Raw genomic sequence first — 16,024 nt, forward strand, 5'->3', positions numbered from 1 at the left:
GTAGCATATTGTGCTAGAGAAAATGTGGGTTTTAGACCCAAAATAGGCTCCATGATGATGTTGTTTCTTTTACTTACTGACTTTGAGTTAGTAATTTACCTTCTTTGGTCTTCAATGCCTTTATCTTTCAGACTGGGATAGTAATGCATGCCCTTTGGGGAAAGCGCTGTCCAAAATTCTTGCTGGAATTCCTCCCAGGCTCTACGCATTAGTGGAAAGTTCTCAGTTATGTATTTTGGTGGGAGTGTAAGTGGGGAGTGGAGAGGGTCCAAGTCTGGCTGCCCTCTGATTTTATAATGTGTCAGATGGAAAGACTTTTTTAAACTAATTTTCATATGTTCCTTTGGGAGTAGAAAATACTGGTGTGGAAGAAAAGAATAGGGAGTTTGGTTGTTTGCTTTGTGGTAAAAATTAGCAATACAATATCTAAAATTTTTAAGTGAAATTGTATAGCCTTAAACTACAAGACTTTGCACAGAAATTTAGAATAGCAGAGGCAAACATCAAGTTGCCATATCACAATCATCAAAAAGTTTGGATTACAGAAGTTAATGTGTAAATTTTGTCCTCTAGACAATTTCATCCAAAGTTACAAATACTTTCTATCTTGATGATATAATTTCCCATTACCGATGAAGAGAAAGATTCCAATCTTGGTTTAGTCAATCTTTCATAAGTAAGATACCTAAAATGTTGTATGTTGACATCTTTCTAAGCCTCTAAAACTTTTTTAACTTGTTAGGTTATATACAGCATCAGAAGTTTTGGAGATAATTACATGGGCATTGCTAGTTGCCAAAGACTGAAGAAAATAATATAACTGTAGGTTGTTGCCATGACAAACGAATGATCTGATCTTATAGTCATATAAGAGTGGAAACCTTACAACTTTATAGTTTCACATCAAGCACATAGTTGTTAATATATACAGTTTCATATAAAGTTATATACAATCTTAATTGGGTTAAAAATTATCATAAAGCTAAAAATTATCATAAAGTCTCAAATTTAGGGCCAATCCAAAGATAGAACAATTCCTTACCCTAACTTGACCTAGACAAGGGGTGTTTAGCTAAATTAAATACACAAAAGTTTAGATATGTAAATGAAAAAGTTATATGTCTACGTTAACTTAGATACAAATACTTTAATTCCATTTTCAATAACTGTCCTCTAGACAATTCAATAATTTAAATTACTATGCAAATTAATTTAAATTATTGCTTTATTCTACTCTTGCAAAAAATAAAACCATATTCCAACTCTTTATCTGCATTGTAAACATCAATACAATCATCATCGCTAAGATCGCTTGTTGAATCATCTGACATAGTTTTCTAGTTCACTCGATTTTCAATTCTAACTAAAATATAACAGTTTCTAAAAACAGTGACATTGTCTCTGAAAATTTCATAGCAAATCAGAAGTACTGTCATACTTGGGTGACCTTTTTCATTTGTGATCTCCACAAGAAATCACATGCTATAATTTTCAAAGTGCTCTTCAAAAGACTTGCAATTATGCAGTCATATCCCCAGGAATCATTTGTAAACCTCTGCCTTCTTTTTTAATTGATTCTGTCAAGAGTCCTCAATAAGAATACTAAACTAGCCTAGATTGAGGTCATTTCAGGCTAATGTGCCTTCTCCAAATAGTCGTTTATTATTCAGACTAAAGCAACTGAGAGAGTATCCTTGAATATGAGATGGTTTTTTAAGTACTCAAATATGAGGAACCTTTTTTCTCCCCTACGGACTCTTTTAGGAGGAAAATTAAATGTAAGTGTTGTTTTATTTAATCTTGCCAACTTCCTCTCCCTTTACATAAACCATCTACTTCAAACCTTCACTACTCTTGAGTTCCTTTAATGTCAACGCACTCCTCATCTTATTCCCTTCACAGAGAAAAGAGAAAACTTTGAGAAGGAAACTCTTTTCTTACTTTTAGATTGGAAAATAAAGTTTATTTAGAAAGTAACTTAGAGAGAGAGACAGAGAGAGGGAGAGAGAGATAGAAAAAGAAAAAGGGAGAGAGAGGGAGAGAGAGGAGACTCACCTTCCCATGGCAGGGAAGAAGGCCAAAGCCAGGAAATATGGTGACTGTCAGAGCTCAAAGAGCATATGCCACACCAGAGTATAATAAGGCAATGGGCCAAGAAGGAAACTCTTAAGGTGATTTCACCCTTCTTCCCCAAACAGATCCATTTTTCTACTCTTCCTGGCTCCTATCACTCTCTCTGCTACAGCCCTCACCATCTGCATTTTGCATCCAGATGACTCCGGGCCCTGCTCCATCAGCTCCTACCGTCTCTACTAGAGTACATGTAAACACTCAGGGTGTGCCCACCTCAAAACCTCCCTAAACACGATTCTTCTCCCCCAAGATAATGTGTTTTGGCTTTTCTCCCATCAGTTAAGCTTATGGAGAATAGTTTACATTCTAAATTTCTCTAAGTTCTAAACTCTCTAAATTTTATTGTAAAAATTATCAATCATACAAGGGGGGACCTCAAAAAAACAGGAATTATCTTTTGGAGGGCAGGTCCTTTGTATTACAGGCTTCCCCCCCTAGGTAAGTGTTCTAGAAACCCATAAGTTTTTATCAGGGCGTTTTGTGAAGGTTGTGGCACTATTTGTGGAAGAAACCTTCTGAGTTGTGGCAAACAGGTGACTGGTTCTTTCACCATGACAAAATGCACCTGCCCACACCATGCTGAGTGCTCAGCAGTTTTTGACCAAAAAACGGCACATCCCCCATGCCCCGCTCTCCCTATTCACCCGATCTCTCCATGAGCAACATTTTTTTTTGTTTCCTTGAATGAAAAAAGTCCTTGAAGGGAAACGTTCTGCACATGTGGAAGACGCAAAATAAAAAGATGGCAGAAGCACTAAAAGGCATCAACAAGGGCGAGTTCAAAATTCATTTTGAGCAGTGGAAAAAGTTTCTAGAAAAGTGTATTGCATCAAATGGGAGAGTACTTTGAAGGTGACTGAAGTTTAAACCAACCATGTCTGTTAACCAGATTCAGCTTGAAGGCCAAGTTTGCAGCCCTGGTCTACAACATCAAGTGCATAATCCTTAGCATGATATATAGGTCCTTCATGCCGTCATCATGGGCTAGCTAATCTCCATCAACCCTCCTCCTTAACCCCTAACGTTCATATTCCAGAATATACTTAAATATATTTTTTGAGTCAGAGTCTCAATCTGTCGCCTAGACTGAAGTGTAGTGACACGCTCTTGGTCACTGCAGCCTTGACTTGCTGGGCTCAGGTAATCCTTGTGCCTCAGTCTTCCAAGTAGCTGGAACTACAGGCGCACGCAACCACACCTAGCAAATTTTTTGTAGGGCAAGGTCTCACCAAGTTGCCCAGGCTGGTCTTGAACCCCTGGACACAGGCAGTCCTCTCATCTCCACCTCCCAAAGTGCTGAAATTACAGACTTGAGTCACCATGTCTGGCCATAATTATATTTTCAAAAATCCAGCATGCTCCCTTTTTGACCTGTCTTCTCAAGCAATTCCTTTGGCCAAGCATGACCCTTCTCCTCTTGTTAGCCTGAAGAATATCAACTTATGCCATTAGACTCTGCTCAATTATTACCTTCTCAAGAAAGTCCTTCTTGGTATCTGCAGGTAGAGTTGAATACTTCCTTGTCTACACATTCTCATATTGCCTTACCCACACCACCAGGAAAACGCTAGCCTCCTTGCCATTGATTTGTTTTGTACGAGGAGGGACCCAAGAAAACCCAGAATTTATTTATTAAAAATTGTGTATTTATTCTTACATGTTAAACCTTCAGTCAAAATACTTTCTGTTTGATGTGATACACCTATTGAGATGCTTTTTCCACTGTTCAAAACAGTTCTTGAACTCATCAATGTTGATGCCTTTTAGTTACTCTGCCATGTTTTGTTTCACCTTTTCCACATTGGCAAGACGTTTCCCTTTGAGGACTTTTTTCATCTGGGAAACAAAATAATGTTGCTCGGGGAGAGATCTAGTGAATAGGGAGGGTGGGGCTTTGGTTGGTTTTTGGTTAAAAAAACAAAAAGCTGAACACACGGCACAGTGCGGGCAGGTGCACTCATAAATCACCCATCATGAAATGGGCAAATGGGTGTACAGAATCTCCACAAAAAAATTCAATGAAGTTCAACGCAGCCTCTCACAACACGATAGCTGGTACACGGATGCCAATGGGTTCCTGGAAAACTTACCTAGTGGGGGAAGCCTGTACTACAAGAGGCCTGCTCTCCAAAAGACAGTTCCGGTAATTTTTGGGTCCCCCTCATGCAAATTGGATCGCCCACTTGGACATAAGCATGTGGAAAGCTGGGTCCATCCTACAGCATCATGCTTGATCAATAACTTCCAATTGATTCATTGGTGGGTGCCTCCGCTGCTCACAGCTGGAGAAGTTTATTAGCAGAAGTGATGAAGTCATTCCATACCAGTAAAAAATATGAGAATGTTTTAAAAACAATTTAGAAGACCGGGCTTGGTGGCTCAGCCTGTCATCCCAGGACTTTGGGAGGCCCAGGAGGGTGGATTGCCTGAGCCTCCAGGTTTGAGTTTAGCCTGGGCAACTTGGTGAGGCCTCATCTCTACAATTTAAAAAAAAAAAATTAGGTGGGCATGGTATCATGCATCTGTAGTTCTGCCTACTTGGAAGACTGAGGTGGAAGGATCGCTGGAGCCCAGCAGGTCGACGCTGGGGTGGCTGTGAGCATCCTATTGCACTCCAGCCTGGATGAAGGAGTGAGACTTTGACTCAAAACAAACAAACAAACAAACAAACAAAACAAATTAGTAGGCTTCTCTCAGCAGCAATAAATACCATGGAGGATAAATATTATAATAATTATAGCATGAAAAATGTACATACTAATAGGTAGATAACCGGCAAAATTGAGGAAAATCAAAAGCTATACGCTATATGTCACCACTACTTGGAAAGAACTACAGGTTTTTTTCTACACAGCTATACTTACTTTAAAAAAGATGATCACTAAGAATGTGCAGAAAAACAGGAGAGAAAAATATAAAATATAAATATAAATAAATAAAAATATAAAAGCATGGCCAATTGAAAAATTTATCAGACAGTACTTACCTTTTTCTAATCATGTCGACAACAGAATGTATATAATCTTTATCCTAAAATGAGGAAAAAATTATTTTACTGAAACTGAGCATGTTCATAGTTGTATCAATACAATAGTTTTGCTACATGCAAATCTATGCATGGAATGTCTTTATGTCCTAATAATTTCTAATACTTTCACTTTCTATAAAAATAATTTAAAATATCTATGTGTTTAAAATTTTTTACTTGAATACAGAAAATATTTCATTCTTCTCCCTTGCCTCAGTATGAAACACTACTATCCATTATTTACAATTAAAAATAAGTACACAAAACCTTTTGTATCTAAACATATTTCATGACTTCTTTCAAAGAATTACTCTTTTTGAAAACTACTCTTCATTATGAGCATTATATAGGAATATGCTTACTTTAAAGTTACACCATATTTTTCCAGACAGGATTACTCTGTTTCATTACCAATTTTTTTTTCAGCCAATAAACTTTGTGGACCTGCTCTTTATTGAATGGCATGTTAGATTAGATGACAGACTCATTTTAAAAAGAATGTGTTCAAGGTGTACCCTCTCTGGATGATTAAAAAAAAAAAAATAATGGTATTTACAAGATGTGGCCTCAAGGGCTCATACGTATTTTCAATATAAAATTCTAAAACTATTTTATACAATGACAGTTCTATGGTTAGATAAGAGTACACTGATACTTGAGGTTCTTCAGATAACCATAAGTTGAATCATCTTAAGATAACCATAAGTTGAATGACTAGCTATTTGTCACACTCTGAAACATATTATATTTTAAACATAAGCACTAAAGTTATTCTTCTTAAGCATTTATTTTTAACATTTCCCCCAATACTTTATTATTAGTATAAATATTTAAGGCAGATGCACATTGCACCAACAGCAAGGGAATAAAAGATGTTAACATGCAAAATAAAAGAAATAAAGGTTGTAACATGTAAAGTTAAAAATAAAATATGTAATATGCAAAATTATATATTATAGGAAATAGGATAAAACATTTTAGAGAAAACGTTTGCTTTCTTTTAACATTAAGAAATTAAACTGGGATAGAGTGACTACTTAATCTTTCATTTCTATTTTCTAATGATTATATTATTATGGAAAGTTCCAACAAAGAATAAAACGGGGAAGAGACCTCTAATTCTCAGCAATCAGAGATAGCCATTATTTATAGGTTGGACACCATCATTCCAAGGTTTGCTCTTTCTTTTTTTTTCTTACACATTTTATTTATCTATATGTCTTTGCCCCTTCCTTTCCTTTTTTCTACTTTACAGAGATACAAGTGTGATACAATATGATGCTTTACAACTTAGTTCACTCAACAATATGTCATGAACATCATTTTATATCAGTGAATATAAATATTCATTCTCCTTTTAATGCCTACAGAGTATTGCATTTCAGAGATATAAAATAATGCATTTGATAAGCCTCTTTCAGATAGATATTTTGGTTGTTTCCAATATTATTCTTTCATAAAGCAAAAGTGCATGAAACTCTTGAAATGATTATTCAACACTTACTCTGGGCCATGCATCATTCTAAGTCCTTTAAATATATAAGTTAATTTCATCCCCAAACAACCCTATGACATAGGCAATATTATCACCACAACTTCATAGATAAGAAAAGTCAGGCATGGAGAAGTTTAATAGGTTGTCCAAGTCAAAAGTCAGAAAGTAGAGAAGCTGACATTTGAACCATGGTAGATCCAGAATCTGTTCTCAACTTCCATTCTATGCCATCCTATTTTTATTGTTTTTAAACACTTGTCTGATAATTTTCTTGAGGTGAGTCCCCAGAATTTGGATTTTTATACAAAGGATATATTTATTTAAAATTTGACACATGATGCCAAATTTCTCTCCACGGTACTTACACAGTACTTTAGAGTTTTAAATGATGTTGGAAGCAACATAGAAATCTTTAAAGCTATTAGGGAGACCTAGATTTGAATCTGATCTATTAATTACTGGGCAATTATATTTTTAAAACTCTAATTCCTTCATCTGAAAAATCAGGATATTAGTACCTACTTTACAGAGATGCAGTGGTTAAAAATAATGTTTGTAAAACTCATCCACAATCCTTCATATATAAGAAGGAGTCCCTTGACTAATGGTATTGTTACTTAATATTTTCCCTTGATTCATATACTGACTTTTTATTGGGCTGGGCACATTTTATTACTATGGCATGATTTTTTTTTTAAAGAGACAGGGTCTCACTCTGTCATCCAGACTGCAGTGGTGCAGTCATGGCTCATTGCATCCTTGTCCTCCTGGCCTCAAGCAATCCTCCTACCTCAGTCTCCTAGGCAACTGGGACTGCAACTGGGACTACTGTCATGAACCACCACGCTTGACTAATTTAAGAATATATATATTTTATAGAGATGGGGGGGGTCTCGCTATATTCCCTAAGCTGGTCTTGAAATCCTGGCTCAAGCAGTCCTCCTACCTTGGTCTCTCAAAGTGCTGGGATTGCAGGTGTGAGCCACTGTGCCCAGCCTATACCATCCATTTCAATGTTTTGTTTGTAAATACAATTTCTGAACCATACAGTATGCAGGGATTCTATACTAAATGCAATTCAAATTTACCTGCCTTATATCTCCCATAAAGGACAACATAAACCATCATGTCGCTTTTTTAGATTTGCATATTTAATTCCTTTTCAGTGTGGTACCAAACAAGTATTAAATACATTGTCTGCTATCCTAAAAAGGAATCTATGGATTGCATTTTTAAATTTAAGCACAAAGTTTTCAAGATGGTACAGTGATTATCATTGACTTTGGAGACCACAGGGTGACAGAAAGGAGAGCTCTCCATTTTTCATACATACATCTGCAATAGAGACAATCACCACAGAGTCCTTCTCTTCTGAAAGCGTCATCCTGGAGACAACAGAGGTCAGTGTTTGCTTCAGGTAACTATGATTTCCTCTGTTAACAGTGGAAATACCCAGTGCAAAAGAAACTGTAGACACAGGAATATGAGATCATCATTTCAAACTGCAGAGAAAAGTATAACTTAGACTTCATTCTACGCTTAGTTCTATGTTTGGGTTTCTTTTTTTTTTTTTTTTGACTTGGAGTCTCACTCTGTCGCCCAGACTGGAGTGCAGTGGCCGCTTCCGGCGCCCGGCTGATTTTTTGGTTTATTGTAGAGATGAGGTCTTGCTGCCCAGGCGGGTCTCGAACCCGCGTGCTCAGGCAATCCACTCACCTCAGCCTCCCAAAGGCGCGGGATTACAGGCTGAGCCACCGAGCCTGGCTGTTTGAGTTTCTTATGCTCATAAACAGAGTGTTTGAAACTGTATTACAAAAATACCCACACTATGTTCATTTTTACCACACACTTCATTTTCTGTTTGAGGAAATTCCAGTTTGCGGTAGATTGTTAGTAAATGCATTAAAATAGACTTCAAAATGTTCTCATGTTAAAGGATTTCAGTGCAGTGAAAAGAAAACTAGCCTCTTTCCACTTATTACAGTTTTCACCTAACTGGGTACAAAATGTTGCATAGTGGTTGATGCTCTACTCTTCTTCCTGAAGAGACACTGGAACCCCAAACAGGAAAATTACCAAGGAATATTTTCTTCTATAAAAAGGTATATGAAGTAACTTAAATGACTGATGGAATGAATCCATACCCCTAAGTGGCTTTGATTTTCCAGTAACGACTGTATTACTAGGGAGAATGGGTGCCATGTTATCCTAGATAGACACTGAGATTTTACCAGAAAAGTCTGCCCAAACTAAATCTTGGCTGTACCAGTCCCTGGTTTACGAGGTTAGGCAAGATACACAACCTCTCCGGTCTCAATTTTCCCACCTTTACAAAGGGGATAAGGACTTCCAGAATGCCTAAGTGGGAAACTCAGAAAATTCTCTCCCTAAAAGGTAGTAACGAAAATGAAAAAATAAAAGTCCCAACAGTCATTTCAGGGTCTTGGTAGATAACAAACTTACAAATGTCTATTTAAGAAAATTGATTAAACTTCGCTAAGAACAGTAGGAATCAGTATTTCCTTCATTAACTATTGAGTTTGAGGATATTTTCATGTTTCTCGGCTTTTGGATATTCTCTTTTGTGAAACTCCTGTCTAAGTTCTTGCCCATTTTGCTATTGAGTTGTCTGTATTTTTCTTATTAATTTTACCGACTCTCTTTAAATACTCTGAATACGAGAACCTTGTGAGTTATAAGTGTTACAAATATCATCTCCCACTCTGGGTTCCCGTTTCAATGTTTTGCCTCTTGATGAATAGAAATTCTTAGTTTTAATCTAGTGCAATTTATCAATCATTTTCTTTATAGTTCATGCGTTTTGAGTGCTGTTGAGGAATCTTTGCTTATCTTCAGGTCATCTCCTGAGTTGCCATCTAGATGATTTGTTTGCCTTTCAGATCTACAATCCACCTGGAATTGACTTTCATAGATGGTGTGGGGCAGAAGTCAAGTTTCAAGCTGAAGAATCCACTCTCCATGAAATTCCTGGAATAGATTCTTATGCCTTGGGATGCATTTATTAAAGTTTAAAAGGTCCTTCATGACCTGTCAACTTCGCCCTTTTCTCAAATTGACCAAATACCACAGTCTCAACCGCAGGCCTTTGCACACGCAATTGCTTTTTGCCTAGAACACTCTTCTTTCTCTGGTTCCCTTTGATAATTCTACTCATCGCTCAGGGTTCACCTAAACAGTCATCTTGACCACAAACACACACTTGACTTTTTCTAGTTAGGCTGGGTGCATCCACTGTGTATTCTTACAGCATGTCAAGTCTCACAGAGTGCTTGTCACCCTGTTTGTTATTTCTCATACCTAGTAGCATGTCAGTTTGGTGAGACCAGACACTGCTTGTCTCCTGCTCACCTGTAGAAATCCAGCACAAATATAGTGGCTGACACATTGGAAGGCCAATAAATGAATGCCTAAACCCTTCATTATCTGGCCTCTGTCCCTGGTCTGGCTATGGGTAGCCTCCAGCCCCAACTGTGCACACAAGTCTCACAGTCTTTCTAGGACTTCTTGCCATCTTCTGCGTTTCCACTATTGCCCACCCACCTGTTCCCTCCTCGGCCTATTCCAATTTTTTTTACTCTTCTTGTCACATACATGGCACTTCCCCTAGAAATGGCCCCTAATTTCCCTGGAATAAGATTTTGAGACCACCATCGTATTCACCTTAGTGCAGTACCAGTCACTTCATACTATTATTACCTAGGTGGGTGGGGGATCTCTGTCCTGTTCACCACTATAATCCCATGACCTAACAAGTTCCCAGAACAGAGTTGAAGCTTGATAAAGGAGGGGACAAGAAAGACTTCATCAACAAAGTTGTCATTAAAGCTGAAAAGTCAGACTGGATAAGGGAGTCACATGACAAATCAGCTGTGGGTCGCCAGGGGTTGGTGTGTTCATTATAGGCGTTGATCTCATGGAAAAATACATGGAGAGCTCAATGAGCTTGGACTGTTTTTGAGAACTGAAGGTGGTTTGGAGTGGCTGGAAAGAAGAGGAGAGGTGGAAGTTGAGATATGAAAGATGTAGCCTCTCTACAGCTGTCCCACCCTGGACACACCCGATCTTATCTGAAAGATATAGCCTATTGTGCATATACCCTGCCAAGGAGCTAACATCATTCTATGTGCCCTGAGGATCTATTGATCTATTGATCTACTAAGTAAGAGTCAAGCATGATCAGTTATAAATTTCAGTAACATACCTCTGAGGAAAGTATGAAGAATGGATGGACTTTAGTAACACTAAAGCCATGAGAAAAATTTCAAGTCTATTTTAGCAGACCGGGCAAGAAATGATGAGCTGCTCTGTCAGACATAGTTAGGGGAGACTACAGAGAGCAGAAATTATTTTGAGATATACTCAGAATAAAGAGCAAATAAGACTGATGATGGGTTCCCCAGTAGCCATATCCCAGGCTTCAAACCTTCTGCATACAAGGTCTGATAATTAAGTTCACGAACTTGCCACTGTGTGCTTAGGTTGGCAGTACTGTACAAACAACTTGGTAAGGTTTCATGACCTTGGTTTATCAGTGTCGCACAGTTGTGTTCATGTTGATGTGTGGTGGTGTTCTGCTGAGTGGAGTTCATTATTGCTGTTGCATGTTTTTGTGTGCCACCACAAGAATGTCAGAGCTTGAATTAGAGTAAAGAACAAACATTAAATTTCTTGTTAGACCTGGCAAGAGTGGAAGTGAAATCAGGAACATGTTAGTTTAAGTTTATGAGAATAATGCCATGAAGAAAATTGCAGTGTACAAATGGATTAAACATTTTTCTGAGGGGAGAGAAAGCTTCACTGATGAAGAGAGGTCAGGATGGCCAGTTACAAGCAGAACTGATGAAAATATCACAAAAATTCGTCAAAGTGTGCGTCAAAATCACCAGCTTTTGGAAGCATTGCAGACCAAATAAACATCTATAGAGAAACAGGAAAATCTTGGCATGTGAAAGGTGTGTGCAAAAAATGGTCCCAAAGGAACTCTTGCATCACCACAGTGCACCAGCTCACACAGCACCATTTGTGAGAGAGTTTTTAGCCAGCAAACAAATAACTGTATTAGAACACCCTCCCTATTCACCTGATCTGACCCCCATGACTTTTTTCTTTACCTAAAGATAAAGGAAATATTGAAAAAAGACATTTTGATGGCATTCAGGACATCAAGGGTAATACAACGATAGCTCTGATGGTCATTACAGAAAAAGAGCTCCAAAATTGCTTGGACCAGTGGCCTAGCACTGATATTGGTGCATAGCTGCCCAAAGGCTTCAAAGGTAACTGTAGTGATATTCAGCAATGAAGTATATAGCACTTTTTCTGGGATGAGTTCACAAACTCAGATAAATTTTAATTTAAACCACATATGTTTTAGGTGTTAGAATTTTTTGTGGCTGGGATCAAAATCTTCTTTAAATTGCCTCTGGCAATTGAGAGAAGTCACCAAAGTAACCTCAGAAAACTAATAAATTTATTATATTAATAATAAATTTATTATTATATTAATTATAATAAATATGATTTATTTAAAATAAATATTATTATTAAAAATAATAATAAAGTGTAAAATAATAAACTGTTATTATTTATCATTATTTTTGAGTCGGAGTCTCACTCTGTTGCCCAGGCAGGAGTGCGGTGGCATGCTCACGGCCACTGCAGCCTTGACCTGCTGGACTCAGGTGATTCTTCTGCCTCAGCCTTCCAAGTAGCTGGAACTACCACATCCAGCTAATTTTTTGATTTATTGTAGAGATGAGGTCTCAACAAGTTGCCCAGTCTCGAACCCCTGAGCTCAGGCAATCCTCTCGCCTTGGCCTCCCAAAGTGCTGGGATTACAGGCTTGAGCCACTGCGCCCAGTCTAGAAAAAGGATACATTTATACATCATGATTGGAGATCAGGTAATAGTTGGGGAATTAGAAAAGTGTTCAGGATTAAACACAGTACTCATTACTGGTTATCTCAACACGCTCAATCCTCTCATAGAGAGGCCTGTTGCTCATCCCAACCCCTGACATCCCTCTCCCCCCTTCCTTTTACTCTGTGCCATGGGCTTTCACTTATATTTGCCGATGCTTATCCAAGGTTATGCTTATTGGTGGTATCTGCTCTCTTATCGTTTCAATGTATTAATTTTTTCCTTTGTCTTTCAGCTTCTCCTCTTCCTGCAAACTATAACTTTTGTCTAGCATAAACTCTGTCATGCTTGCATTCATACACACATAAATGCCTGTATATGGATATATTTACATCCACATTCAAAATACTCCTAAGAGGAAATACAGTGCAACTGAGGAGTTTTCAAGTGTGAACTCAAAAACTTCCTCAATCTCTCTAAGCCTCAATCTTCTCAGGTATTAAATAGAAATGTCAATAATAGGTCTTACTGACTTGAGTTGTGAGGATTAAATGAGATAATGAAAGAAAACATGGAACGTAGTGGAATAAAATAAGAATGCAGTAGATGTTAAACAATGTCGCCTGGCCTTTCCATCCAACACAGTAGGCTTGGATGATATGTCAGAGGCACGTGACACAGAATGACACTACTTCTTCCTGAGGAAGTGTCTAGAGCAGGGGTCGGCAAACTTTTTTCTGTGAAGGGTCAGATAGTAAATGGTATGATATGGCTCTTGGGCCATATCATCTCTGCTACAACTACTCAACTCTGCCATTGTAGCATAAAAGCAGATGTAGACCTAAAGTAGATGAATAAGCATGGCTATATGCCAACAAAACTGTATGTAAAAACAGGCAGCCCAAGGGCCTGGCTGAGAGTGACCCATTCACTGGAATGAGTGAGGTTTATGGGAATGGAAGATAATTCTGAAACTTGGCTTAATATCCTTGCTTCAACTTCCACAGCCTTTTCTTGTCTTGCATACTCAGTGAACTTGAACTCATTCCTCAAGGTTTAGCTCAAACATCACCTCTTCTGTAAAGCTTTTGCTAACCTTGGTCCCCAGAAAGATGGAAAAATAGGAAGATATGCAGGTAGGAATAGATTTATAAAAACCAAGGGAAAAAGATTTTCCAAGCACTTAGCAGATGCTTAATGTATATTTTACTTATATTGATTTATTTTCAAAGAATGTGTATTAAGATTAAATTTGAATTCAAGTCACCAAATATTTATGGAACTATTATTTTCTTCCAGACAATATACTGACTCCTGGTCAACCAAACTAATGCCAGATAGGCTGGTAGTCTACACATCAATCTGAGTATAATATGAACGGGTTATATTTTAAAACGTAAAAGTATGTCCCCAATGATGAAAACATTTGTATTTAATTTCCCAGTTCTAAGTTTTCTTACCGCCTGTTTTCCCTTTGCCAATGATTACATCAGGATAAACTCTGCCCTCTTTCCTTAGGTGAGGTAAAAAGAACTTTAAGGCTTCAAATGTATTATATACTGTTTCATTCTTACTCAACGTATCTGGTTTCCTCTGAACTGAAAGAGAGAAAACAACAGTGTTTCTGAGTTTATGCTACAGGGATTTTTTTCCTCTGGAATAATTTTTTTAAAATGAGGGTTAATAACTCACAGATTAATTCAGTATTCAAAATACAAGATACATACTCTTAAATATGAACTATCAAAATCATAATGTGCAAAAATATAACTCAAATATTATTGATTCATATTTATTTTAAAAGCAATATTTAGTTTAAACCTAGTACCATGAGCTATACAACCAGAAGACAATGGAACTGTCAGTTCTGAATGGAGGAGGAATAAATGAAACGTGCTATAATTGGTGTCCTCTGCTACCTTGATTAATATTCCTTCATTAAAGTTTGCATCTTGATAACTTTGTTTTGTAGCCGCTTAACATTTAATCACCATGTTGGTACTATCCATTAGAATTTGCCTCTACAGGCCGGGTGGTGGCTCAGCCTGTATTCCCAGTGCTTTGGGAGCCCCAGGTGAGTGGATTGCCTGAGCCCGCGGTTTCCAGACCCACCTGGGTAACTTGGCAAGACCTCATCTCTAAAATAAATCAAAAAATTAGCTGGGCATGGTAGCGTGCACCTGTAGTTCCAGCTACTTGGAAGGCTGAGGTGGAAGGATCGCGGAGCCCAGCAGGTCAAGGCTGTGGTGGCTGGGAGTGTGCCACTGTGCTCCAGTCTGGGTGACTGAGACTCCAACTCAAAAAAAAAAGAATTTACCTCTACAATTTTGAAAAAGAAAAAGTTGGAGAACTCATTCTACCCAATTTTAATTAATAATACATAGCAGCAATAAAACAGTGTGATGTCACATAAAAAACAGATACACAGACCATTGGAACACACTACAGAATACAGAAATAGATTAAAAATCTATTTCAAATATGGTTAACTTGTGATAAAGTTGCAAGGGCAATTGACACAGAAAATATGGTTGATAAATGGTACTGTAACACTTGGACATTCATGTGAAAACAAATGGAACTTGACCGGTTCCTCATGTTATTTATAAAAATTAACTCAAAGAATTTCATAGACATAATTGTAAAACATAAGATTGTGAAAAAATTTAAAAAGAGAACCTTCATGACACTGAGCTAGGTACAGCACTCTCAGGTATAACAATATTTAAAGCAACAATATATAAAAGAAAAATTGAGAAATTGGACTTCATCAAAAATTAAAAATGCTTGCCCTTTGAAGAACATCATAAAGAGAATGAATAAACAAGTCACAGACTGGAGGGAAATATTTCCAAATTGCGTATTGATCCACTACGTATCCAGGATAAATCATAAAACTCTCAGAAATCAACAAGAAAACAAGCCACTCAATCCAAAAATGGGCAAAAAATTTGAACAGACATTTTACCAAAGAAGATATTCAGATGGCAAAACAGCACATAAAAATGTTCAATATCATTAGTCACTAGAGAAATCTAACTTAAAATTGTGAGATAACAAGACACCGAATGACTGTCAGAAACTGGAGTGACTGCAGCCCTCATGCATTGCTGCAGGGAATGGAAATTGGCACAGCCACTCTGGAAAACAACTGGGCAATTTCTTACAAAGTTAAGCATACATTTACTGTATGCCCTATCCATCCTACTCAAAGGTATTAATCCTAAAAAACTGAAAACTTCTCTTCAGACAAAAAACAGGAACATGAATGCTTATAGTAGCATCTATCTGTAATGGCCAAAAACTGAAAAGAACCCAAATGGCCCCTCAGCTGGTGAGAGGATAAACACACTGTGTGTCTATTCATTGTCCATCCATACGGCGGACGCTTACTTGTCAGCAATAAAAAGGGAACAAACAATTGGTCACATACAGCTTGGATGTATCTGTGCTAAGGGATAGGAGTCTCTGAGGTCTCTGAGAGTCAC

The 16,024-nt window shown here is 37.6% G+C and overlaps 1 protein-coding gene across 1 annotated transcript in view; it reads right to left on the bottom strand.

Annotated features, from left to right (window-relative positions):
• Positions 1 to 16,024, bottom strand: part of MGAT4D (MGAT4 family member D) — a 58,295-nt gene that overhangs the window by 33,338 nt on the left and 8,933 nt on the right. Inside the window, exons 3-6 of the mRNA XM_008054909.1 lie at positions 13,997 to 14,134; positions 7,990 to 8,123; positions 7,300 to 7,302; positions 5,120 to 5,163 (exon numbers count right to left, since the gene is read on the bottom strand). Of these exons, the coding sequence (XP_008053100.1) occupies positions 5,120 to 5,163; positions 7,300 to 7,302; positions 7,990 to 8,123; positions 13,997 to 14,134 (319 nt within the window). The remainder of the gene's footprint in view (positions 1 to 5,119; positions 5,164 to 7,299; positions 7,303 to 7,989; positions 8,124 to 13,996; positions 14,135 to 16,024) is intronic.

The sequence above is a fragment of the Carlito syrichta genome, unplaced genomic scaffold (assembly GCF_000164805.1).
Source record: "Carlito syrichta isolate Samal-C Ts95f unplaced genomic scaffold, Tarsius_syrichta-2.0.1 Scaffold301609, whole genome shotgun sequence".
NCBI classification, from domain to species: domain Eukaryota; kingdom Metazoa; phylum Chordata; class Mammalia; order Primates; family Tarsiidae; genus Carlito; species Carlito syrichta.